This window comes from Rhincodon typus, chromosome 8 (genome assembly GCF_021869965.1).
Source record: "Rhincodon typus isolate 14 chromosome 8, sRhiTyp1.1, whole genome shotgun sequence".
NCBI classification, from domain to species: Eukaryota; Metazoa; Chordata; class Chondrichthyes; order Orectolobiformes; family Rhincodontidae; genus Rhincodon; species Rhincodon typus.
Genome location: NC_063339.1, coordinates 61091503 through 61117205, shown reverse-complemented (window position 1 = coordinate 61117205; position 25703 = coordinate 61091503). Strand labels below are relative to the sequence as shown.

At 39.1% G+C, this 25703-nt stretch overlaps 2 protein-coding genes across 2 annotated transcripts in view; one reads left to right on the top strand and one right to left on the bottom strand.

The window, feature by feature from the left end:
* LOC109918528 (homeobox protein Meis2) overlaps window positions 1-806 on the bottom strand; it is a 14526-nt gene extending 13720 nt beyond the window's left edge. Inside the window, exon 1 of the mRNA XM_020518490.2 lies at window positions 754-806. Within this exon, the coding sequence (XP_020374079.2) occupies window positions 754-806 (53 nt within the window). The remainder of the gene's footprint in view (window positions 1-753) is intronic.
* A 5394-nt stretch (window positions 807-6200) lies between these two features.
* LOC109921702 (homeobox protein Meis2-like) overlaps window positions 6201-25703 on the top strand; it is an 81530-nt gene continuing 62027 nt past the window's right edge. Inside the window, exons 1-3 of the mRNA XM_048600435.1 lie at window positions 6201-6216; window positions 6750-6800; window positions 24193-24338. Of these exons, the coding sequence (XP_048456392.1) occupies window positions 6201-6216; window positions 6750-6800; window positions 24193-24338 (213 nt within the window). The remainder of the gene's footprint in view (window positions 6217-6749; window positions 6801-24192; window positions 24339-25703) is intronic.

Here is a 25703-nt window from a genome sequence, read left to right as displayed (position 1 = left end):
TGATTAAATCCTATGTATGTGCAGTTTGTCCTTCCAACAATTCAGCCAGGATTTATAATGCATGTTGACCTCCCACCTGTGATTGGTCGTTGTCTTACTTCTTCTTGGTCACTTGGAGGATGTATCTTGCTTGGCAGAGTAGTCTTATGTTGACTTCAATTCAATAGCTCTACTAGTGATTTCATGTCAGCAGTGAGAGGTATAGATCTCAGTTCAATATGGCTAGGTTTGAGTTGTTCTTCGTCTGCCTACATTTCTAATGGTTCTCTTGACTGTCTGGACATGTCTTTGTATAAACGCCTGACCCCTTATTAATGTGGCAATTATGATGTTGAAGCCACATTGTTCAGCCAATTCTTTAAGTTCTCTGGTGGTGAACAGAGTTCCATAATTACATATTGTCTTTCAGGAATCCATTTCAGAAATCCATTCTCGGTGAACAGAGCTTGTACTGCTCTGGTATCTTTCCCCTTTAAGATAAAAAGTAACTTTGAGTAGTTGTACCAGTACGTGTGAAAATCAGATTTCGCATTTTGCCAGGGTCTGGGTGGTGCTTAGTGGCTTTCATTCCTTTTTTCTATTGTGAATTTCCGTACCTCTGGCTTGAATGCTACACATTCACTTTACACCACAACAGTGAAATGCATCCAGTCTTTCCACATTTAGAGTGTGGTTTGCATTGCAATTAGACAATTCTTTTAATGCCTGTCTAGATGTTTGTCCAGTATATGACTGATTTGGCCCTGAGTTTACCTCTCTTCACTCCCATGTGGCCTTCGTGTATCTTTTGAAGAAGTTTTTCCCATGTTGCTAACTGAAAATCATCTTCTGGTGAGGTGCCATCTCTGATAGGCCTGCCATATTGCTGGCTGTGTTTGCTGTATGCTATAAGGCTATGACTGAATCACTCGTAGAAAGAGCATCTGCATTTCTTTGTTTGATCTCATCTCTAACTTGATTCAGTATTGATGATGTTATGTTCACGAGGTGATGGATCTTTGTACCTAGTTTCTTGAAAAAAACTCATGTTTCTTTTGTGGCGACACTGAGATAAGGCATCAGCTGGTACTATTTCCCTTCCTGGCTTATATTTCTGAGTGAAAACATAGATCTGAAGCCTCAAGAGTAACTTTTACAGTCTGCAGGGCTCAACACAGATTATTTTTTAGAACTGCTCCAATGGATGATAATTAGTCTTTATGCTCTTTCTCCCATGGAGATATGTACGGAATTTCTCACATCCTCACATGACTGCCAAAAGCTCTTTCTCTATGTTGGTGCATCTGATCTTAGCTGATGACAGTTTTATTTTTCTGTCATAGTATTCTCGACTTGTCTCCTCGGCTCTGAGTTTGTTAAAACTTCTTTCCTGTGAATCTGACCACTGAACTCATCACCTTCTTTCACCAGCTCTCAAAGGTCTGTTATAGAGTCATAGAGTACGGAAACAGACCTTTCGGTCCAACCATAATCCCAACCTAAATGAGTCCTACCTGCCTGTGCATGGTCTTTATCCCTCCTTATTCATGTAGTTATCCAAATGACTTTCAAACGTTGTAATTGTAAATGCATGTACCACTTCCTCTGGAAGTCCATTCCACACACAAATCACTCGCTGTGTAAAAATGTTGCCCTTAATGTCCTTTTTCAATCTTTCTCCCCTCACCTTAAAAATATGTCCCCGATAGTGAAATCCCCCACTGTAGGGAAAAGACACCTGCCATTCATCTTAACTATACCCGTCATGATTTTATAATCTATCAGGTCATCCCTCAACTTCCTATGGGCCAGTGGAAAAAGTCCCAGCCTTTCCAGCTTCTTCCTATAACTCAAACCTTCCATTCCTGGCAACATCCCGGTAAATCTTTTCTGAACCCTCTCCAGCTTGATAATATCCTTCCTGTAACAGTGCAACTAGCACTGGATAGAGTACTCCAGAAGAGGCCTCACCAACATCCTGTACGACTTCAACATGAGTTCCCAACTCCTATATTCAAAGGTCTGAGCAATGAAGGCAAGTGCGCTAAACACCTTCTTAACCACTCTGTCTACATGTGATGCAAACTTCAAAGAATTATGTATCTGAACTCCTAAGTCTCTCTGTTCTTCAACACTACCCAAGGCCCTACTTTTAATTGTATAAGTCTTGCACTTGTCTTGTTTTACCAAAATGCAACACCTTGCATTTATCCAAATTAAAGTTCTAACTGCCACTCCTCAGCCCGTTGACCCAGTCGATCATGATTTCTTTTTAATCTTAGATAATATGCTTCATTCACTATCCACTATAACACCAATTTTGGTGTCATCCGCAAACTTACTAACCAGGCTTTCTATATCCTTATCTAAATCATTCATATAAATTACAAACAAAAGTGGACCCAGCACTGATCCCTGTGGAACACCGCTGGTCACAGGCACATGTGAGGAAAGCATCTCATGCACTGGATCATGCAAAGGAAACTACACAACTCTTTCGTTTCTTTTGGAGCCTCCCTTTCAGAGATACCTGTGCCTTTTTAAGGACTGAGCTTGACTCTGACAGATGTATCAACCATTTTGAAAACTTGGCAATCTGTCACATTCATAATGCATCTGTATTTAGGATTTTCTAATCAATCTGTGCAGAGATATTACACAACTCTGCAGCAGGTAGAACTTGAACCTAGGTTTCCTGGTCCAGAGGTAGGGACACTACCACAGTATGACAAGAACCCTGTATCTGTATTTAGCCTGGTCTCAGCTGGTTCTCTTGAAGGCTTTATTTAAATGGTTGTCACGATTTTACCCATCTACACTATTGATCTGGAATTTCCTTTTATTCCCTTGGAATGTGGGCTTCATTGGCTAAAACAGCATTATCCCTAATCACCCAGAGGGCAGTTAAGAGACAGCCACATTGTTGAGAGAGCAACCCTTCTTCAGGATGGGCCTCCCTCAAACACTGCCGTGGGTCTGGAATCACATCTAGGCCGGACCAGGTAAGGATGGCAAATGTCCTTCCTGAAGGACATTAGGAACTAGATGGGTTTCTGTGACAATTGACAGTGGTCAGAACTGGTGGATAAGTCATAACCTTGTTTTTCTGTCCATAGATGCTGTTGGACCTGCTGTGTTTCCCTAGCACGTTCTTTGTTCGTTCCCGAGAACATCAGCTTGAGGTTCTGAATTACTTTCCCAATGTCATTACTGCTCCACCTCTTCTCTTTCATTCCACTCCTCTGCTTGTCTCATCTATTTTCTGCTGGAAACACATTCTGATTTACTTTAAGGCAAAAGATAGACAAAGAAATTTATATCGGCTGAAAGGTGTGTTGAATGTTGCCATCAGGAAAGATTCCTCATCAGGCTTGATGTTACAGGAGCCTTTTCAGACATCAGGATTGGTGAAAACTTTACCCTGCCTTTGTGGTTGTGTTCTCTTCTGGAGCTGAAATAGTGTAATGATTCCTCCTTACTGCTTGGTTAAGATCATTGAGATTCAAGTAACCTCTCTTACCACAATAATATTTACTCAGTTTGTAGGCTCTGGTGATTTTTGTTTTTTCTTCCATCTCTTTTGAACTTTTCTTGTCACTCTTTGAAAGTTAGCCATTTGGATAGTCAGCGTCTTCATCTGTCTATTCATGGCTGTGATTTGGTTGCATCTTTGCACTTAAAATTTAAGTAATTCATGATATGAAGAGGTGATCCAGCAGAATTTCATCTGTGTCCTTAAATTTACATTTCCTGCCTTTAATTGTCAATCTTGTCATGAAATTGTTAACAGTCTCACCTGATTCATGTTCCAGGCCTTGAAATTCATATCAGTAGATCTGATGACTTAAGATGGAACTGTGATTTTTTTTAAACGTTGTCTGGCTTCCGGCTACCATGCTCACTTAGTTCACAGCTTTAAACAAATTTAGCCCTGTCTCTCATTCTGACCTTTGATAGAAACTATTCCTTTCCTCTTCACTGGTGCCTGGAAAGCTGTTGAAACTTTTGTAAACACCTCTCAAATGCCTGTACATCATCAGCCTCCAATAGAGCATGGACTGAAGCCGGGTGCCTGTCGCTGCAACAGTGAACATTTTTCACACAATTCACTCAGTTTTTCTCCTTCTCCATGGCCCTATTTGGGCTCATTTTTCAACCTAATTAAACAATAAATTTTTTATCACTGCCACCCTATTAAATCTCCTGATTCTCACACGTTAGAAATAATGAGACTTTAAACTGAAAGTGTTGGACCTTCAGCCATTGTATTTCTTGTTGCTTTCCACAAGGCTGAAGCACTGATACGTTGTTACCTGGCACATGACAGCAGTGCAACAGTGAATATAACACCCAGGATATATATCCATACAACAATTAGCTCCTAGCTACTTATGAATAATGCAACAAAATTGATTGTCAAATCTCCTGCTCAGTATTGCAGCATGTCTCTTTGCAGATTTTATCCTGACCCTTCTTCTCCCTTAGACAGGCATGAATTTGACTTGGAACTCTGACTTGGTAATAGATCACTTTTCCTTTAGTGTCACTGATTCAAAATCCTAGAACTTCTTCCCAAACAGCATTATGGGCTTACCCACAGCAACAGAACTGCAGCAGTTCAAGATGGCAGCTCACCACTACCTTCTCAAGGGATGGCCAATAAATGTTAGCCCAGCCTGCAATGTGCATATCCCATGACTGTATAAGAAAACAAAATGTTGTTGGCATGGCAACCCTCTGTCTCTCACTCAAGTGAATGTCCTTTATATGTAAAATAATGCTGTCACTTACAACCAGCAGTTCTATGATGGATGGTATGATGACCAAGCCTAATGCTGCCCTCACTCAAAGCTCACTGTCCACCAATATCTTTGTAGCTCAACCAACATCACTCGAACAATATCAGATGAGCTGGTCTTTATCACATTGCTATTTGTGATAAAGCTATGCTGTGTGCAAATTGACTGATGTGCTTCTTCCCTCATAGCAGTGACAATCCTTAAAACAGCGTTGGAACAACCTGAAATCACGCAAGGTGCCATATGAATGCAAGTTCTTTACCACTTTTCATTTTCCATTTCCAAAATTACATTCAAAGGAGCTCTGCATTAAGCACGCCTACTGCTTGCCTGATCCAGGTGAGCTGGCTTGTAGTCCAAAAGAAAAGGACCCAAGCTGGCCTTCTTCAAATTTGATCAGACTAAATAACTGTTCAATATTCATACTTCCTCAGTCACTCTAATTGTGCTGGGAATGTACCAAGAAGTGAGTCCATCTTCGGAATAAACAAGCTGTGAGACTGCTGAGGTCCAACAGTTGAAATATATTACAAGCATCTCTAATCAATCAGACTGTGTTTCCTATTATACTAGCAGTACCTTAAAAAAATGTTTCACTTAAAAAAAAAGTTCGACTTGGTGTCAAGGAACTGGCCTTTCTAGTAAGAAGAGTGGTTTGGGGGAGTGGGGCAGGAGTGTTCCGGTGAATGCTGAGAGTGGTGACTCTGAAGAGAAGGATACTTTCATGATCCCATTAGCATAAGAGAAGTTAAATTATTCATGACGTGATCCTATGGGGAGAAGTAAAGTTAATGCATATAGTTTTTAACTCTCTTCCTCTCTGCTGTGAGAATGAACTCCTGCTGCATTCAGTACTCAGCCGTTTACTGAAAGCTCCAGTGGCATGTTAGAAACCAGTGGTGCTGTGAACACGGAGATTCATCTCACGAGTGCCGCTCTCAACAGACCATCTGGATGAGTTCCAAAAGGTGATTAAACAAATTGATCAGCATTAGTTGCCATGTCACATGTCCAAAACTCTGGATTAAAAGAAAAATACATCTGACTTGGGGCCAAAATGCTAACGTCATCCTTTTTGCAGTATTCAGATGGCCTATAAGCGACTGTGCCATCTTTGTAACCGTATGGTCTGTAATCATGAACAGGTTGTGTAAATGGCCTCTCAGTAGCAGTGTCTGTTCCCAGAGACCTGTGCAGTTCATATTAACTAGGTCAGCATTGTGCTGTGTTAGACAGAGGGGGAAATTATCACTGGGCTGAGGAATCTAGACTGGTGAAGGTGTGGCAAAAATATGTTCTAGAAGCTAACGAGTGTGGGAGATAGCTAAATTATATGTAAAACTCAGTTTTATAGAATGATTGCTGAATGGAAACATTTGATAATATATTCAAATCTGTATTTTTAGAAGTCTTTAGCTGAGCATGTGGACTGTTGAAGGTAAAGTGAAAAAATGCTTTTTGACTGATTGGAAAAACAAATATTTTTCAGTAGAGCCAGTAGTTAAGAAGTAGGGTTTATAATACTTTGTGCTACAAGTAAAATTAAGACAACATGCAATAACATAGCAGTTGAGCAAACGGAACCAACTTCATACTTCAACTTTCCTAACACTTGAAGCTTGGGCATCCTGCCTTATAATATCTTGATGAGGCACCATCAGCCCTTTTTGGGAATGAGACGGCCAATTCATTGAAGGAAACACCTGCAGGCTGACATTAAGCCTAGCCTGCCCATTCCACAAGTCTTTGTGGAGTGTGTTATTGGGAATTATCACTGGTAGCAAAGTCCACTGTGCTTTTTAGACTTATTGTACAGAACAATGAAAGTGGCAGTAAATCAGCACTTTTTTTTTCAGAAAATAAACTGAGGTGATTGAACAACAAAAATGATCAGACTAATTACTTATATTGACAGAAAATTAACAAATAGGATGAGTTCCAATACAATGTTTTTTTTTGGTTGCTTGATAGATAAATTCGGCCTTCTGCAAAGGAAAAGCCATCTTTGTCATCTTCTACTAGGTCAGTTGTTTTATACACAACGGTGTGATAATAATGCATGTAAAAATCAAACATAAATGTGTAGCGTATTTCTAGTTATTAAAGGTATATATATCTGTGAAAAAAGTTGATTGCTATTAAGTAAAACAAATATCTGTTGCATGCTCTTCCTAATGATCCTTTTCATTTGACTTTTAGATGTACGTTTCTTCAAAAGTCTAAATAATAACATATTGATTTCAAAATGTGCTTAGTCTTGTGTAGAAATGTGTTTGCATGTGTTCATAGTGAAGCAATTGCATGCATCAACCAGAGGAGTGAATCAGGACTATAATAAAAGCAATTAATGACCTCATATTTACCAGTCTAAAACTTTATAATGTCTGGACTGCTTTTAATTCTGTGGAGATAAACGTTAATCTTGGCTACAGTTTTGAATTGTGATGCATCACAGGTGGGCAAAATGAGTGACAATGTTTTAAACGGAAAAGAACTTTAGATATGAATTGTTTTATTTTCTCATGCCTGTCTTGATTCTTTCTTAAAATTAGTCTTTTTTTCCTTCAAACCTTTATAATCTCTTATGTAATCTTTATAATCTCATTTAAAATATAAATTGTATATTTTCTTGTCACTTCCAAGTTATCTTTTTTCCTGGACTCCATTTCACTGTAACCCGAAGAATGACGTGAAAGCATGATTTTCCTGCTAAAGATTATAGTTACTAGAACTCAATTCTCACCTGGGAGGTAGCATTTTCTGGTTCCCAGCTAGCGCAAGTTGTTTGAAAACAAACCTAAAGTAAGGCAGCCTAAATGCTTATTTTACCCAGCTGCTGTTGCCTTCCCCCCACCTCACAGAGAACACGCTGCTGAGCTGATGTGGATCCATCCTCTGGCACCGCCAAACATAAACACATTTGACTTCAGTCCAGTTAATATGCCCAAACAATTTCTGGTTCAGTAATTTTTATGACTATATGTTGCAAGTATTTCAACAGACTGAATGGAACCAAATTACACACCCACCATTTCATCTGTCTGACATCCAAGTATTCAAAGGAAAGACTTTCTTCTTGAGTGTATGAAAGAATTCTGAATTTACTTTGTTATAATGACCAGCCAGAGTAATGGTAGTGTAACAGCATGATCTGTACTGGGTAAAATATTGCTTTCATCTGAAAGAAAATATTAATATATTCACTGGTAGATTACTTTAAACGAAAATAAGACTGATATGTTTGGTGGCTATTTATTCAGATCAATTTGAGTATAATTGGCATTCTGTAAAGAATACAAAACTAAATTACAGGGGTCTGATACAGTTTGGTGTTGTTGCAAATTTAGAACTTCTGCTTTGTCACTGCAGAAAGTCTAGAAAGTTTTGCCAAATGTAATTTGGATTGGTGATATATGTAGGACAGTTAAGTTTACTGTAACAAAAATGTGTGTGTGCGCCGACAGCACTGATTCACCCTCCTTTTTTGCATAATTGCCACCTTTTTAATCATTTGTAAACAAATGGTAGTGTCACAACCAAGGAATCTGTTCCTCAAGAATTGCTTATTGTTCATTAAGCAAAACATATTTAATGTGAAGAAAATGAACCCAAACTTCCATGTGTGATAAGACAAGAACAACTTTCAAGAAGTCACATGCTACAAGTTTTATTATTCAGTATAGCTGTTGGTGGTGTTAACGTGAATAAAATAGAAAGAAGTTCTGTGCTTGCTGCAGAAATGTTCCATAAATTGGCACTGTATGCATTCTTGAATTGTTAGCGGTACTCAAAATCTTGAAAGACTTGATAGAGTAAATAAAAATAAATTGTTTCCAGTGACAAAAGGTTTGGTAACCAGGGAACACACATTTACATGATTATCAAGAGAACCAAAAATGACATTTGTTTTCAGATCAAGTTGTGATCTGAATGAGTGTTGAAGGAAATTCATTAGTTATTTTGAAAAGAGAATTAGATAAATTCTTGAAGGGGAAACTTTTCATTGCTGCATGGAAGAGCAGCATTGTGGGACTGAGTGGTAGCTGTATGCAAAAAATCAGCATAACAAGTACAGGTGGCACAGTGGCTTTCTTCTGCACTGCATAATTCTATGATTCTGTAATTATTTTAGCACAGTTTATGATGTCTGGAAAAATGTGCGCTCCTTGTTTTAACAAGTGAAGCAATTGGTTTTATATTTCTTTGTATGAAAAGTGAAAAGTACTACGACTGCAGTGAAAGGAAAATAAGACTACCTACTTGGTGCCTATAAAACACTTCAGTTGAAAATTATTTTTTAAAAAATAATTTAGTAAAATAGTGGGGTAACCACTACTTGCTGCAAATTCCTATTCTCTGTTTACACCAGTTAAGCCAGAAGTTGAAATGCCTTTGATATGGACAGTCTTTTAAAGCCTAATTACAAAAATTATCTTTTATTGGCATAAACATGTTTGTTAATAACAGCCAGTAAGTAAAAATGCAAACTTTTTGATTCTGATTTACTGAAAATCATCTATTACCAATGTGAAATAACCTCCAGTATAAGCTGCACGTTAACAAACTCTGTCAATAAATCAGTACCTCATAATATTTAAGTAATTTGAATTAAACATTTTTATAACAATTTGGTAATAGTGTTTTTGAAACAATGAATTCATCTCTATAGCAAATAATATTTTTGCATGTTCAGAAAACTTGTGATGTTAATGAGATTCAGGTTTAGCAAAAGTTTAATAGCTAACAAAATAGATAATAAAAGGTTATTGTTTCTTAGTGTTACATTTCAGATTATTGAGGTTCAATTGATGTATTAATCTTATTATATATCTTAAAAAACACCCACACTATCTTATTTCAACCACAAAAACAGTGACATGCTAATCTCTGCAAATTCTAACAAAAGATGTTTGAAAGACATAATTAATGACTGTACTACATTTATGAGTACCGAATGCTTGCCTTTTGGTAATAGAAACTATGAAATATTCTACTCTACAATACACACAGAAGAACTATGACTGGAATTTTCTCTTTATTCATGATGCATTGAGGCAAAATTCCAGTTATTCAGTCTTTGTGGTTAACCATTTGATGTTGAAAAGGTACAAAAGAATCACAAATCCTGTCGAGTTTGGTTTACTTTTACAAAGGTCAGAGCTTAACTTTTTCAAAAGCTTAACGCATAGAAATTCCTAAAAGAAAATCAAACTGGGAATCAAAAATGGAAATACTTGTCTCTATGACTAAATAATTAACTGACAGCAAAATGTACAGATTAAGCTCTTAAACACTTACACCTGGTTAAGTTTAGATGATTACAATAATTAGAATAAGTTCAACTGTCCTGTTAGAAATGCAGTAAGCATTGTTGAATGTTAATTGTAAAAAACGTTTTATGATTTTACATGTTTAGATCAGAATATTTGAAGCAACGTCTGTGGGGAGTATATTCCAATGATAAAAAGTAGTTGCTTGTATCCTGGGGTACAGTCTGTAGACAATTGGGTGCCTGCTGGAGACATCTGTGAATGTTGACCTTTTGACCTGTAAAGAATGTTCTGGAGGTGGGGGAATTTAACTGCTCTTTATGGCCTAGAGGAGATTGAAAAATATATAGGAGGAAACTACTAAAATTCTCAAACAACTACATGTTAGATAAGTCAAGCACAATTCTTACAAAGAAATGCAAGATATGATGTCTCTGTACCTAGTTCTGAGGTTATTATTTCCAAGTTAGTCTTCTCTGTATAAATTGAAAGTGTTCTTTAACTGAAAGGTTAAAGTTCGGAAGATGGCTAGGGTGAAAGGTGAACCACGTGATAAGGATTACTGCAAATTTGGGCACCTGCTTTTTGGTCTGAAATGTTCTTCCCTTTCAGCCAAATGCGCAGTGCTTTCATGGTTATTGTTATAAAACTATATACAAGTTAAAACATGCACACATTTGGACTAAATAGTTCCTGTTCTTTAGGGAATTTACATTCCTACCAAACATTACTTAAGTCATTACCAACCATGTTCAAGGTTATTTTCTTGTAGCTGCTGGGAGTAATACTTTTGTGAACCCTTATGGGCAATGTCCTTTGACACAGACTGGGAACATTAAGAGAAAATAGTTGGCTGTCAATCAGTGTTGCATACTTGCCATGCTGTTTAATTTTGTCTTGAAATGGTGATATGGGATGTAGAAAGCATAAAGCCATTCTTCCTAAAAAAAAGTTAAAAGCAAGACACATAAGAAATAGGGCATCAAGTGTTCGTTCCTAGGATGGGTGTGGCAGGGGTAGGGGGGATGTTGCTGATGGATCAAGGACCTTAAAAAGGCACCTCTTTCCTGGCGTTACATGCTTGAGCACCAATTCCAGAGCAGGGCTGTTGAGCTATGAGTTGAGCGGGGGTTGGCAGGAGAGGGGAGAATGCAGCTGTAAAAGAAATAAAATGTAGTTTGTATGAAGCATTCTTCATGTTGGTTCTGACTTGCAGGAGCAGCTGCACATTGACTTTGTATCTGATAGTACAAAGGACAGTGATACAGAAAAGCAAGGAGGCAAAGCAAAGAGACAAAAGCAGTGATCAGCTAACACAGCTCCACACAGTCTGACTAATTTATGAGAAAAAAACTGCGCTGTTCACTCGATCAGCACTCTAAGGAGGCAGGTGGAATGGGAGGAAGTTTTCATTGACTCTCTCGAGCAACTGGGGAGGCCGCTGGAGATACTTCGCAGTTTGAACTTTATCAGGGTCTACGCTTAATCAATACTGTATTGGAAAAAGAATTAATTACTAAAGCAGAATAAAACAGCTGCATTTTAAACCAAGGAGCCATCAATTCTGTAATCTTTCAGTTACAGCTTAGGTACTGCGAGGATCATTTTGGCTTCGAGTAATGAGGAACTGAGGGAGTCTCCTCATGAATACATTGGGAATTTGCATTAGTCTGTTTCAATCTGTTTGTCATCACCGTGAGTAGTTTTAACCTTTTTGCATTCACCAGTTTTATCTGATAAATTATCAAATCTGTATGACTTCCACAAAATTCCAGCATTCCATGCAGGGGAAAGATTGAATGCTACAATCATCACGGCCATGAGAAAAAGTCTTAACCTTCTTCCACTCCCTTTTCACTTGGCTTAGGACTGATTGGTTTCAAGCCGGACAAACCTCTATTGTACATTTCTAGGGTCAGGGACCTGCCTGTTAAAGAAACAGTAATTTGAACACAGTCTGTAAACGTTTCATCTGTAATTTCCATAATGGTGAATTTCAAGGCGGGTTGAGGGGGTTATGGGAGATGAATTAGGTTTTTAGTGAGCTCATTAGGAAGCCAAACAGAGTTTAGACAGCAAGGCAGTGAACATAGCTGTAATCAGTTCTGCTCGCTTTGTTCCCTGCCTTCAGGACATTTTTGAAAACTTCATGGCAGGGACTGATGAGAATATGCTGAGAGAGGCTGGAATCTGGAATCTGATGGTTGACTTGTTGATTTGTAAACCCTTAATTCATTATTTCTCCACTTTAATCCCTTATTTCTTCAAGGAAATTACACAATTAATAAGCCTTCATATCTACTTACACCAGTGCCCTATAAATCTACTCTAGAGTGATTTCAGTCGTTTGGAAGTGATAACTTGTTCGCAGAAGCCTGGGAGAGGACCGATTATTAACCATTTTAAAAACAAAACTGTACTTCATAATTTGCAGAACTGATTGGCATTTAACAGGCCTGTTACGGTTAAAACTGTATGCTGATTCATCACTGGCCCAGTAGATAGAGACCAATTTGAGCTGACAATGTGTTTCTTTATAATATTTCTTAGAATGCTCCTTTTTTTGTGGCTTGCAGAAACCAAGAGTGCTTCCCAGAAAATCGATGCATTTTGCTTTGCTAATTTTCATGCTCATTTCAATTAATTTAACATGACCCAGATTTCCTTCCTCAGGCTTGCTCTGACTAATTAGGGGAGTAACACCTAGAATCAGCCATATTTAAAGAAAACACTGGAGAAGTGTAGATCTAAGTGGGTTATGAACTAAAGCAGGGTATCAAATGACAAAACCAATATTAGATGAAAGTGCTTCATGCCACAAGTATCTACTCAGGAGAGTGTACCTGCTTTTAAAGGCCGTTGGCCAGATTTGGAATATTGAAGTTCCAGCTGAAGGCTAAAGAAACAATGGTGTCTTTGAGACACAGCACCTAGATAACCTCTGGGGCCAATTAGTGTAATTTCTGTAGAATTGGCAGGATTGTTCATCCTCTTTTCGGAATGGAATGGGGTGGAGTTGTTAAAGAATCACAAACTGGAAAATTCCCTGTTTTGGACTAAGGCCTTTATTAGGTACTGATCTATGTCAAAAAGAGTAAAGAGAATTTTAAACATCAGGAACTATTGTTGTGGAGAAACCCCTCCCCTGTAATTTTGAGATGACACAATGTGCATGCAGTATTATCAGACCAGTTATTTTGTGATCACAAAGAAATCTACAGTAAACACAGAAACCAATGCAAGGGCGTCAAGCCACTTATATATGTAGCAATGTAGATTTGTCTTTAAACTCCTGTGACTGACGATTAGACATAATTAAATGTTTTCATTTCTAGTTGACTTTAATTGCAATTCCAAAATTAATGAAGTGCTTTACTAATGCCACCAACTCCATATCTCAGAGAACCACAGCTATCCATCCATGCATACACATTGAATGTCCTGATATCAGGCGTTGTATATTTGTGTGGACTGTACAAATGGATAGTTGCAATATTCCATTTCAGACAGTGTCAAAGTTGAAGGACTCACCCTCCAAGTCAATCTGGTTAGTCAGACAACAAACTCTGATAGTAACATTGAAGTATGTCACAACATTATAAAATAACTTCTGGAACCATTCCATCTTATGCTTCAGAAGAACTGACACAATGCTTATACTGAGAGTTTGGTACAATGTTTATGATCATCGCAACCAAAGTATGACAGAAATCCGGAGTCCCAACTCGAATGATTCCACCACTTGGTGTGAGCAGGGCAGGTTAAGGCGGTTATGGGATGTGGTTCTACCAGAAATATATCAGAATGGGGCCCAAAACGTTAACTCTGATTTCTCTTCACAGATGCTGCCAGACCTGCTGAGCATTTGCAGTAATTTCTGTTTTTTGTTTCTGATTACAGCATCTGCAGTTCTTTTTGTTTTTATTTGGTGCTCAATAAAAATTCGGGCTGAATTCCTTACTGGCGATTTCCTCCTGCATCAGACATTGCCCATCCTGAGTTAAAGTTGGTTCTCAAATAAAACTGGGATTCTGAATTAAACTGTCCACGTAGTAATGTTAACTACTTAAGTTTAACTTTCTAAGAATACATCGTAAGAACCAACAAGTTTTTTTGTAAGTCAACAAATATGACATCGCAGCTGGACAATGTCCTGTCATTTACAGACAAGTCAGCACAGGCTAATAAACTGGAGAGTCTAGAACAAGGGGACTTAAAATTAAAGCCAGACTGCAGAGACAATATCAGGAAACATTTAATAAAGGGCAAGGGAAAACTGAAACTACTGCTCCCAAAACATTGGTGAGGTGAGGTCAGTTGAAAGTTTTGAAACCGCACTTGATAGATTTGTTTGGTTGGGGAAGAATATTTATTAAGGGGTATGGATTCAAGACAAAATGGAGTGAAGATACAAGTCAGCCATGAATTATTGGTTATGGAACAGACTTAAGGGACTGAATAACCTACTCCTCTTCCTATGTCCCAAAATTACAGGTGCATTTTCTAATAGAAATAAACAGACAATTAAATAAATACCTTGTGAATATTTTAAATGTTTTTGTCAAGAAGTCTAAAGCTTAAGGTTAAATATTGCAACCAACTAAAGCTTGACACCAGCTTCTTCAAGTCACAGGCGGACATGGTCAGTGTTGCAGAGGTAACATTCTGGAGATTGAAGCATAGTTCAAAGTCAAACAGGACAAGATGTGTGCTCAGGTTCAGAATGAAGTGGCCAGGAAGTACGACGGAGATAGTGACAAGACTGAAAATAATGACTTTGATTTTTCTGATTTTCATTTGTAAATGTTGTATCTGTTCATTCAAGGAATGTGAGCGTCACTGGCAAGAGTAATTTCTGTCATGATGAGCTATCTTCTTAAATCATTGACGTCCAGTGTAGGTGCTATCACAGTTCCAATGGAGAGGAAATCCAGGATTTTGACCCAGTGATAATGAATGAATGGGGATATAGTTCCAAGACAGGTTGGTGTGTGGCTTGGAATGGAGCTTGCAGGTGGCAATATTCTCATGTATCTGCTGCCCTTGTTCTTCCAGGAGTTGGAGGTCATAGGTTTGGAAGCTGTCATCGAAGGAGACTTGGTGAGTTATGCAGTTCATCTAGTGGATGGCACATATTGCTGCCATTCTGCATGGTGGTGGAGGGAGTGAATGTTAAAGGTGTTACATGGGCTGCTTTGTCTTGGATGATTTGAGCTTCTGAAATGCTAGTCACCAAAGAAAATGGAGAGTATTCCATCACATTTCTGACTTGATGGCATACTGACATTGCAGAGTTGGTCATGTGAGATAGTACAACAAGTGAGCCAAATGTTGTCAGCATATGTAAATAAAATGACCATGATCCCATTGAGTGCTAGTTATCATTTTATACTTGAAGATAGAAAATTATTTTATCTTTGGGTTTTACAAATGAAAATATTCTTTCCATTAAAAAGCATGTCTTCTTTCTTATAATGATAACAATGGCATTTAGCAAATGTTCGGTATTTAACTTCGTACTGTTGAGCACTTACCTACTTTTGTGCAGACTAGCATTAACACAATTACATTATAAAATTGAATGGAAAAAGCAATGTTAAAGTGTCTGTATTCATAACCTAAATACAAATGTGTGGGAAAGCATTGAGTATGGAAAAATGATTAGCCACTGAACAGGCAAACATGATAGAAAACCAAAATACTGTAAACACTGGAGACATTAACAGAAAACAATGAAAATAACCAATAGACCAGGCAGTATGTATGGAGAAGAAAGAAAGCTTAATGTTTCAGGTTAATGATCTGCAAAATGTTAGTGATGAACAGATTTAAAGTAGGTACAGAAGCTGAGAAAGAAGGAGGAAGGGAGAACAAAAAAGGAAGGATATGATAAGGTCAGTGGCACCAGAGATAAAGTGACAAAAGGGGATGACAATGGGACAAATGTGGGAATTTTTAAAAAAGGATCGAAAGAGGTGTACGTGGAAAGAACAGAATCATCACTGTCAGCTCCTGTCAGGAAAAAATAGGTCTAGAGATAATGATCTGAAATTGTTGAACTTAACATTGAGTCTCAAAGAGTTTAAAAAACTCTGTTGATTAAAAAGAATGTGGCGCTGTTTCTCAAGCTTGTGTTGAGCTGCATTGGAATGGTGTAAGAGACCATTAACAGAGAGGTCAGAATGGGAGTGGGGCACAGAATTAAAATAACAAGTGGTCAGGGTCATATTTGCAGACTGAACAAAAGAGTTTTGCAAAGTGGTCACCCAGTCTGTATTTGGTCTCTCCTGCAAAGGACATCATATTATGGGCAGGAAGTAAAGTATACTCAATTGATATATGTATATCTCTGTTTCACTTGTTGTATGTGTACCTTGCCTCTAAGAGATTTCACCTTTAATGTCTCCGTTGTGTCTACAGTGTTGTGACACTGCCTGGCAGTTAGTCTGTGTTATGTCTGTAAGCAGCATACACAGAAATCATTTGGTTTCATAACTTGTAATATGTTTTACTATTTTAAATAAACTAACCCAAAGAATTAATTAATCCCAGACCAGCAACTGATTATTAGGTCATTATTATTAACATGTCTTGGTAAACAGTGGTAGAAAACACACTATTTATGTGGCCTATTATGCTTGAATAGTGAGCAAGCAAATTAATCTACAGGTGAAACAAATGGTCAGCAGTCTTAAACCATGCTTAAGTGCATGAGAGAACCTTTGGGATCTTTGATCTTTATAGCATCAGAGCGTGTTGAAAATAAACCTGTTGATAAGCAAACACATCCCTGTTGAGAGGTCAGTTCAACTGAGTTGAGAAAGGCAAGTGTCAAATCAATAGCAACAAGGAAAGGGCAAAAGCATATTGTCAGAATGCCCACAAAATTCCCTTGTATAGTTTGGGACACAGCAGACCTCCCAACAGAATTCAAAATATTTACAGTGTTCAGAGCTATGGGTTCTAGATTTGGCTGTGTCTGATGCAGCCACTAACATTGATTTAGCAATGAGGAATGCAGGTCTACACAGACTTAACATGTCTAGGTTAAAAGCTGAAGAGCTAAAATATCCCCAAAAGAGATGGATCATATTAGAAGACCAATTGAGAGTCATTTTAAATGTCTATAATTCATCAACAAGAATTAATTTAATTTAGACAGAAGCATAAAGAATTCATAGACTACTTGGTGAGCTAATTCAGATAAAAGAGCTCAGTCTGTGATTTTCAAAATGGGGAGCTGGCAAACAGAATTGTTGAGTTGTGATCACATCCATCCCATGGATGCTTTCCAAAATTACTTGTGAGACAAGCAAGAAATATTAGAAAAACCAAGTGAAGGGTTGATGCAAGTGTGAAGCAATCCTCACAATTCAACAAAAGCTTAGAGGTCCCAAGTACAGACAGAATGGATGTTAATCATAGTTACAAAGAACCGCATACTGACCCACACAACCAAACACAAGGAGCATCTGCATGCAACAATAAGAACAATCTGATATTCTGCCAGTGGATTCTACAAGAAGTGATCAATAAACTATAAACTGACAATGTACATGGCAGTAATGAACACATTTCACAGTGTCAATCTTATGAAACACATCAGTGTCATTACAACATCCTAAGTATTTGCAAAATTAAAATTAGAAAACTGGGGACACTTTTTATTAACTCATGGGCATCACTGGCAGGACCAGCATTTATTGCCCATCCCTAGTTACCCATGTAGTTGGTGATGAGCTGCCTTCTTGAACCGCTACAACCTACATGCTGTAGGCTGACCCACAATACCCTTAGAGAGGGAATTCCAGTATTTTGACCCAGTGACAGTGAAGGAATGGTGATATATTTTGAAGTCAGGGCAGTGAGTGGCTTGGAGGGGAACTTGCAACTGGTGGTGTTCCCATGGATTTGCTGCCCGTGTCCTTTCAGATGGGGTTGCTTGTAATTTTGGAAGGTGCTGTCTAAGGATCTTTGGTGAGTTTATGCAATGCTTCTTGTAGACAGTACACACGTTGCTCCTGAGCATATGTGGTGGAGGGAGTGGATGCTTGTGGGTGTAGTGCCAATCAAGCAGACTGCTTTGTCCTGAATGATATCAGATTCTTGAGTGTTGTTGGAGCTGTACCATCCAGGCAAGTGGAGAATATTTAATCACATTCCTAACTTGTGCTTTGTAGATGGTGGACAGGCTTTGGGGAGTTAGGAGTTGAGTTACTCACAGCAGTATTCCTGGCCTATGATCTGCTCTTGGAACGACTGTGTTTATGTGGTCAATCCAGTTGAGCTTTTGATCAATGGCTACCTCCCACAATGTTGATCATGGGCAATTTGGTGATGGTACCTCCATTGAATGTCAAGGGGTGGTGGTTAGATTGTCTCTTATTGGAGATGGTCATTGCCTGGCATTTGTGTGGCGCCAACATGGCTTCCCATTTGCCAGCCCAAACCTGGATGTTGTCTAGATCTTGTTGCATTTGAACGTGGACTGCTTCAGTATCTGAGGAGTCATGAATGGTGCTGAACATTGTACAGTCATCGGCGAACATCCCCACTTCTGACCTTATGGTGGAGGAAAGGTCTTTGATGAAGCAGCTGAAGATGGTTGGGCCTAGACACTACCCTGAGGAACTCCTGCAGAGATGTCCTGGTGCTGAGATGACTGACCTGCAACTACTCTGACCATCTTCCTATGTGCCTGATATGCCCATTGATTCCTGTTTTGTGAGGTTCTCTTGATGCCACACTTGGTGAAATGCCGTCTTGACATAAAGGGATGTCACTCTCATCTCACTTCTGGAAATCGGCTCTTTTGTCCATGTTTGAACCAAGGTTGTAATAAAGTCTGGAGCTGAGTGGCCCTGGCGGAACCCAAAGTGGGCATTAATGAGCAGTCTTTTCTGAAGAAGGGTCTAGCCACAAAACGTCAGCTTTCCTGCTCTTCTGATGCTGCTTGGCCTGCTGTGTTCATCCAGCTGTACACCTTGTTATCTATTAATGAGCAGATTATTGGGTCCCGTCAGGGCCTCTTAGTTCCTGACCTCATGACAACCTTTATTCGTTATTTTTGTCAAAGATTGTGGAAGGGTCCAGTGCCGATATACAACCCCCGAATTATTTTTTTTAAAAAGTACCAATGTGGGAAGCCATGACGAACCATGTGAATATAATACTTGCGGCATTCTATGATTCAATTCCATTTACACGATCAACAGTGCCGGAATGCAGTTAGAATAAATCACCTGGATGTCACAGATTCACATTGCACATCATAGTCACTACAAGACCCACAATTACAAGTACACCAGCATGTTGTGACCTTGCACTGGTCACTACCCATGGAATCAGTCAAATATCTGAGATACAAAAGAAAGTGCAGCAGACTATTCAAGAAACACTCGCCAAACTGCATATGACAGAAGAATGGAGTATTTTGCTTTATTCTGAATTAGTGGAGCTAAGGTCTTAGCTCTTTGCTGTGAAGAGAAAAATGAAAGTTCAAGAGGAAAAAGCTGAATTACTAGCTCAGGATAAATCCAGTGCCATCTCAGAAGATGAACGCTTGAAGGGATACCTGCGCTTCGCTCACAAAGATGAAGGAACAGCTGAAAGACAAAGAAAAAAAGTAGAGAGAACAAGTTAGAGATCATCAATCCAATGAAAGGAATCCCGGTTTACAGGAAGATCTAGAGCAACTCACATATAGAACAGATCAGACTCAGCAGGAGCTGCTACTAAATCTTTGGCTTGAGCTCAAAATAACTCCAGAGAAAATGACAGACCTGCAAAAACAGGTGGAGATGCAAAGTACACACAAGGAACTACAAATCACTCATGAGACAGTACTTTCAGAAATAAATGCCAGCCATAAAGATTTCAGTGATTCTGTGCTACTCTGGTGAAATAAGACAAGCAGAACACAGGGGTACCCGAAATGGTACTGAAGCAGCAGGTGGAATCAGCAATCACTATAGCAGCAAAAGAAAATGTAAAGGAAACAGAAGTTTAGAAACGGGGCAGGTATTAGAGCACGTTGTGAAGGAGAAAATATACTGGACCAGTTGAAGGCTAAAATTTTAAATCCAGGGTATAAACACAGAAGCTTCAAAATGAGCTTCAAGTGCTAAAGATACAAGACAAGTAAATGGCATGAAGATTCAAACAACTCAAAACAGCTTGAGGAACAGAATGAGTCAGTGGCTAATCTGGAGTGAAACTTAGCTGAAGTACGTTAGCAACTTCTGGGATGGCACAACAGTCCATGGGAAAATAACATGACAACATAAAAGGAATGACATGCAACATCACTCATATCTGTGGAAATCCACAGCACCTCCAGACAAGGTCACCATCATGAGATCTGGACTTGTTAGAAATTACTTGTAAGTTACAGAGTCTCATAGATTCAGTTTTTATTCTGATTAGTTAAACTTTCTTTTAGAAAGGAGAGGGATTTAGTGTTTATAACTTGCCTTTGGGAGATATTATTTTTAAGGACTCCATGTTTCGTGCGTGTACAATGTTTCGAGTCTACCTGAGAGTTAATGACCTTGTCATGGAGCTATACCCTTGGCTGTAGAGAAGGGAGGACATATTAGTAGTATTCATGTGGAAGGTGACATCATCACAACAATGCGACAAAATGGAGAAAGTATGAGACTGGAGTTCTTACAGCAAATGGGTTGGGAGGAAGTGTAGCCAAAAGTATCCATGGAAATCAACAAGCTTCGACTATACTGTAATGTTAGTCATATCTGGAACTTGTCTAATTTCCTTTGCCGTACAAGTGAGAATATTTGCTGTATTTCAAGGACAGCTCTAATATAGCTCATTCTTGAGTCATTGAGGCCACATTTATGACTCTAGATATAAATAAGCTGTGAGAAGACCGTCAGAAAGAAATTTGCATAAATAAGTAGGTGAGATGTGCTGCATTGCTTCATTGGAAACTCAAGGTGAGGCTTAAAGACAGATGTAAGACATTAATCTATTTTTTTAGCCCTTACATGTTTGTATTATGATCTATGCCTGCCTAATTTGGTTTAAGTAGTAGCCAGCACATTTTGTTTACCATTTAGCAAGAGTCTTTAGGCTCAGTGTTACTGGAGTCTTAATCCTGCCTAAGCATGAAGCAGCAATGGCTGCAGCCCCGTTGTCTGATGTGTTGTGAATGAAGCCGCTTTCTGTCAGTAACATGTGGTCTCTTCACTGGAGAGCCCTGTGTAAATCCTGAGTAAATAGAGGGAGCCTAACAAAAGATGAGCCCCTGCAGCTCAGAGCATTTGGAGCCATTTGGGGGTTGAATGTGCTAAATGCTGCTTATACCGCCTGAAAAGTTGAGGAGAAAGGAACGTAAAATCCTTTTTTCTCTCTCTCTCTCTCTCTCTCTTTGCTTTGGCCTGGGGTGGTGGTGGGAGGGGTGGGATGGGGGTGTTGGGTTGCACGGAGAGGGAGGTTGTTTTAGCCAGAGAAGCCTGAGGTAAGCCTGTAAGGAATGATTTTTAGTGCTCCTTTGAGTGTAAAGAAGGTGGTATGGGTCACTGTCTCCTCTTTAACGTAGGAAAACCCACGCAGTTCGTAAATGTTGCATGCAACAAAAGAAAGTGCAGCTGTTATACAGGACTCCAGTCCAGTAGGCCATGCCCTACTGAATATCTGGTCACTTAAAAATAAATCTTTCAAAAATTCTATGTTAGCACAGAGGGCATGCAGCACAGCAGGATAGAAAGAGAGTCCAGTAATTAGAGGTTCAGGTATTGGCTGTTCAAGGCAAATTGAGAGGCATTTTATGTAACACCACTTTGATAAATTTTAACCCATGCCAAGACTATAACATTATCTTATAGCCAAAAATATCTTGTTACAAAATAATTCAGTAAATTGTCAACATGTTATATTTACCACACAGCTAAAAAGACCTCACTAATAACAGGATTTGATATATTTTCAATTCTATTAAATTGATAGCCTATTACAAAGGTTTCATTTGAGATAAAGATTGATGCAGCTAACAATTTTGACAAATACTAAATCCTAACACGTTTATTTTTATTAGTTCATTTCCCTTCTTCCTCATCTTATTTTCTAATATGCACACATACTTCTGATGCCAACCTCTTTTTTTAGGCATAGAATATTCCTCTCCCCAGGCACAGCTTTCCAAAACTGCCGTAGGCTATAACGCAGCACCTCAGATCCCCAAGGCCCAGTGCCTGGCTCCTAATAGCCATTCTCCATCTGTGTCACATGGACAGATGATGAGACATTTCCAGTTTCTGTTTTGGAGTGTACATCCACACAGGTTAAAATGCCATAGTTGCCAAGGAACAGTCATAAGCCATTAGCATTTGGGAAAACTTGCCCTGCAGCATTCCTTCCTGGCATTGTGGAAGCATGGTGTAAATCACCAGCCCTCTGTGCTCGGCAATTGTAATGAGGCTGTGTGAATGTTTCTGGTCCAGCATCATTTTTATGATTATTTCCACCTTTTTGGCTCCCCGTCATGATTCACATTCACAGAGAGGTAGCAAAAGTTAGTAGTAGATGAAGGGTTGTGCACTGACATTTGTGCAGATGGAGGGAGCTGTGCTGCCTTGGGGCTGGGTGGCTGTAATGAAGTGGCTTGTCAGTCTGTAAATACTGGGGTCGCCTCTTCGACGTGATGGAGGGTATCACATTGCAGTGAAAATGGAAACGTCAATAAAATTAATCTGCCAACTCTTTGCTGTGGGTTTTTTTTTAGCGTCTGCAGCCAGAGAGGTAGAAAAAATTAACTTACGTAAAAGTTGCCAAGGAGAAGGCCTTTGTTTAACCTAAGTGTTCAGTGCCACCTACCCTCTGATAATCATATTACTAGAAGACAGTAGTAGAATTAGCTTCTGCATTTGTAACATTCCTCAGGAAGCTATGCAGCTCTGGCAGTGTTGAGTCCTAAGTTTATTGTTTTAGGCTTTTCTGAACAAGGTTTTTACTTAGCATGGGATTTATGGCATTTACTGCTAATGAATGTCTATTCTTAAATTACAAAACCCACAGTCTCAGCGCAATTTCCAGATGTCCTTCCAGGACCTCAGCTTCTTAAACATCAGCAGGGAGCATAAACTCTACACTTCTCTGTTTTCTTCTTTCGTGTGGCTTTAGGCTAATGATGTGCAAGAGAGAAACATAGCCATTGAATAAAAAAAAGGCCCGATGCTGTTTCAGTATCCTTCATTTATTTTGCATTTGATTATACTTTCTTTCTTCTTTCTTTTTAATGTTATTGGTTCAAATATTAATGGGAAAATATGGTATATATAGGTGCTCTGATTGATGCCTCTCAAAAACAGGAAGACAAGCACATATGAATTTTAAGAAAGTACGAGTCCAGGATTGCCTTGGTGCAGAGTTTTTTTAGATACATAATTTAGATGCCTTCTAGGCAGGCTTTCAAGGCATTTTTGCCTGAGGGTAAAGAAAAATAACTATGACTGTTAAAAGTAAATGATTTTTGCTAATGCACAATTAATGCAAGGAAAAGCAGAACAGTGGTGAGAATGGATGGAGGTAACTCCTGATTTAAAGAAGGCACCTTGCCTTGATATATACCAAATCCTCATAAGTATTAGAGTCGTAAGCACTGATGCAGGGAGACAGAGGGTGTCATCCCATACAGATGCATTGGGGGAGGGGTGTGCTGATGAACTGTGGTCTGTTCTGTGCAATGAGCCATGACATAGTTACTCTCACCTTATGCAAAATCCCTGTAATGTTCAGACTTGTTTTAAGTAATCATCTATGTTTCGTTCGAAAATCTGCTCTGAAGCCATCCCCTATATTTAGAGTGCAAAATGAAATCAAAACAAAATTATCATTGCATTTTTAAACGGAATATAAATTTAGTTGACAGAGTACGACTTCTCTCTGTCAAAAGCATGGCAATAATTGAATTAATGATACTTGTGTGTTCATGTGAAGTTTATCAAAACAGGATTGGGAGATGTAGTGCCTTGCATTAAATATAACAGTCCAGTATTTTAATGAGAAATGTTATCAGCTTGCATTATCCACAAATCAGCGTGAATCAAATTTGATTGCTTTTGCTTGTTATTTGCAGAATGCGCACCATGTGTAAATTTTTGCTTTCCTTTGTTCTGTGATTTCAGGTGACGGGTTAGACAACAGTGTGGCCTCACCGGGCACAGGTGACGATGATGATCCGGACAAGGACAAAAAGCGACAGAAAAAAAGAGGCATTTTCCCCAAAGTAGCAACAAATATCATGAGAGCGTGGCTCTTCCAGCACCTCACGGTATGTGCAACGTAAAGAAATTCTATGTTGGTTAACACCGAAGTTGATTTAAATGCTGTCTAAAGTTAAAGAGAAAATGTTTCTTTATTTTGTGAACATCACACTCCACTTTGTGTCAATTTTCAACTCATTTTGGTGTGTGGTAGTATAAATATGAAACATCAAGCCTTGCTCAACATTTTAGATTTTAATTTGTTTTGTTTTTCTCAAATATTTTCTAAAAAATCACTTCATGAGAGAACATGACAGGAATTTTGGAGGCTAAGAGGGGTGGGAATTAACGAAGGCAGGCAAGTGATTTCACACTGCCAACCAGAGATGACAAGGTGTAGAGCTGGATGAACACAACAGGGCAAGCAGCATCAGAAGAGCAGGAAGGCTGATGTTTCGGGCCTAGACTTCTGAAGAAGGGTCTAGACCCGAAACGTCAGCCTTCCTGCTCCTCTGATGCTGCTTGGCCTGCTGTGTTCATCCGGCTCTACACCTTGTTATCTCAGATTCTCCAGCATCTGCAGTTTCTACTATCTCTCTCACACTGCCAACCAGTTTGCTGTCAGCATCCATGCCCAAGACCTTATCAGGAAGGCTGGGTCTGGGTTGGAAAGACTACCTGCTTACAAGTAAATATTGGATATCAAGTTAAGCTGATTAAGGGATCAATTAAGGTCTCTTTCGCCTTGCAGACTGGAATTGTCCTGTCAGTGGGCAGGTCCCACACAGCAGCTGAAACACAGCCATCTAAACAAGATAGCCTTGAGGTGAGGCTATATTTCATTTTGCTCAGGACTACCTGATAAACATCATGGTGTTTGAGCCACAGGTATGGCCACTGAATAAGTTGTCCCACCACCAACATGACCAAGCAGCTGTGACCTTGTAAAGCTTTTTTAACCATCTCTTCTGAAGACAGCTCCATTATGAGGCACTGTCTCTCTTCACTATTCCTTTTGGCAGCTCCAATCTGAGAGAGTAGGGCTGTTGAGGAGTCATCACTGGATGGTGACCTATTGGCCCTGTGGTTCCAGAAAACTGACTGCTCCTCCATCTTTAATGGGACAGCAAGTGTGCCCCCTGGCCACTACTTGTCAGCTTACAGCTCCCAACACAGTGTAAGGTCAAGACCCACGTTTGACCCTGACTTTGACGACCTGAACCAAAGTGGAAATCCTGCCCCATGTTTCTAAACAAAACAACAGAATTACTCTCTCTGCCCATATGTATACGGTCTTCAAAACAATGCTGTCTGTTCTGACGATTAGATCATAAGACCATAAGATATTGGAGCAGAATATGGCCATTCAGCCCATTGAGTCAGCCCAATCATGGTTGATGTATTTCTCAACCTCATTCTCCTGTCTTCTCCCT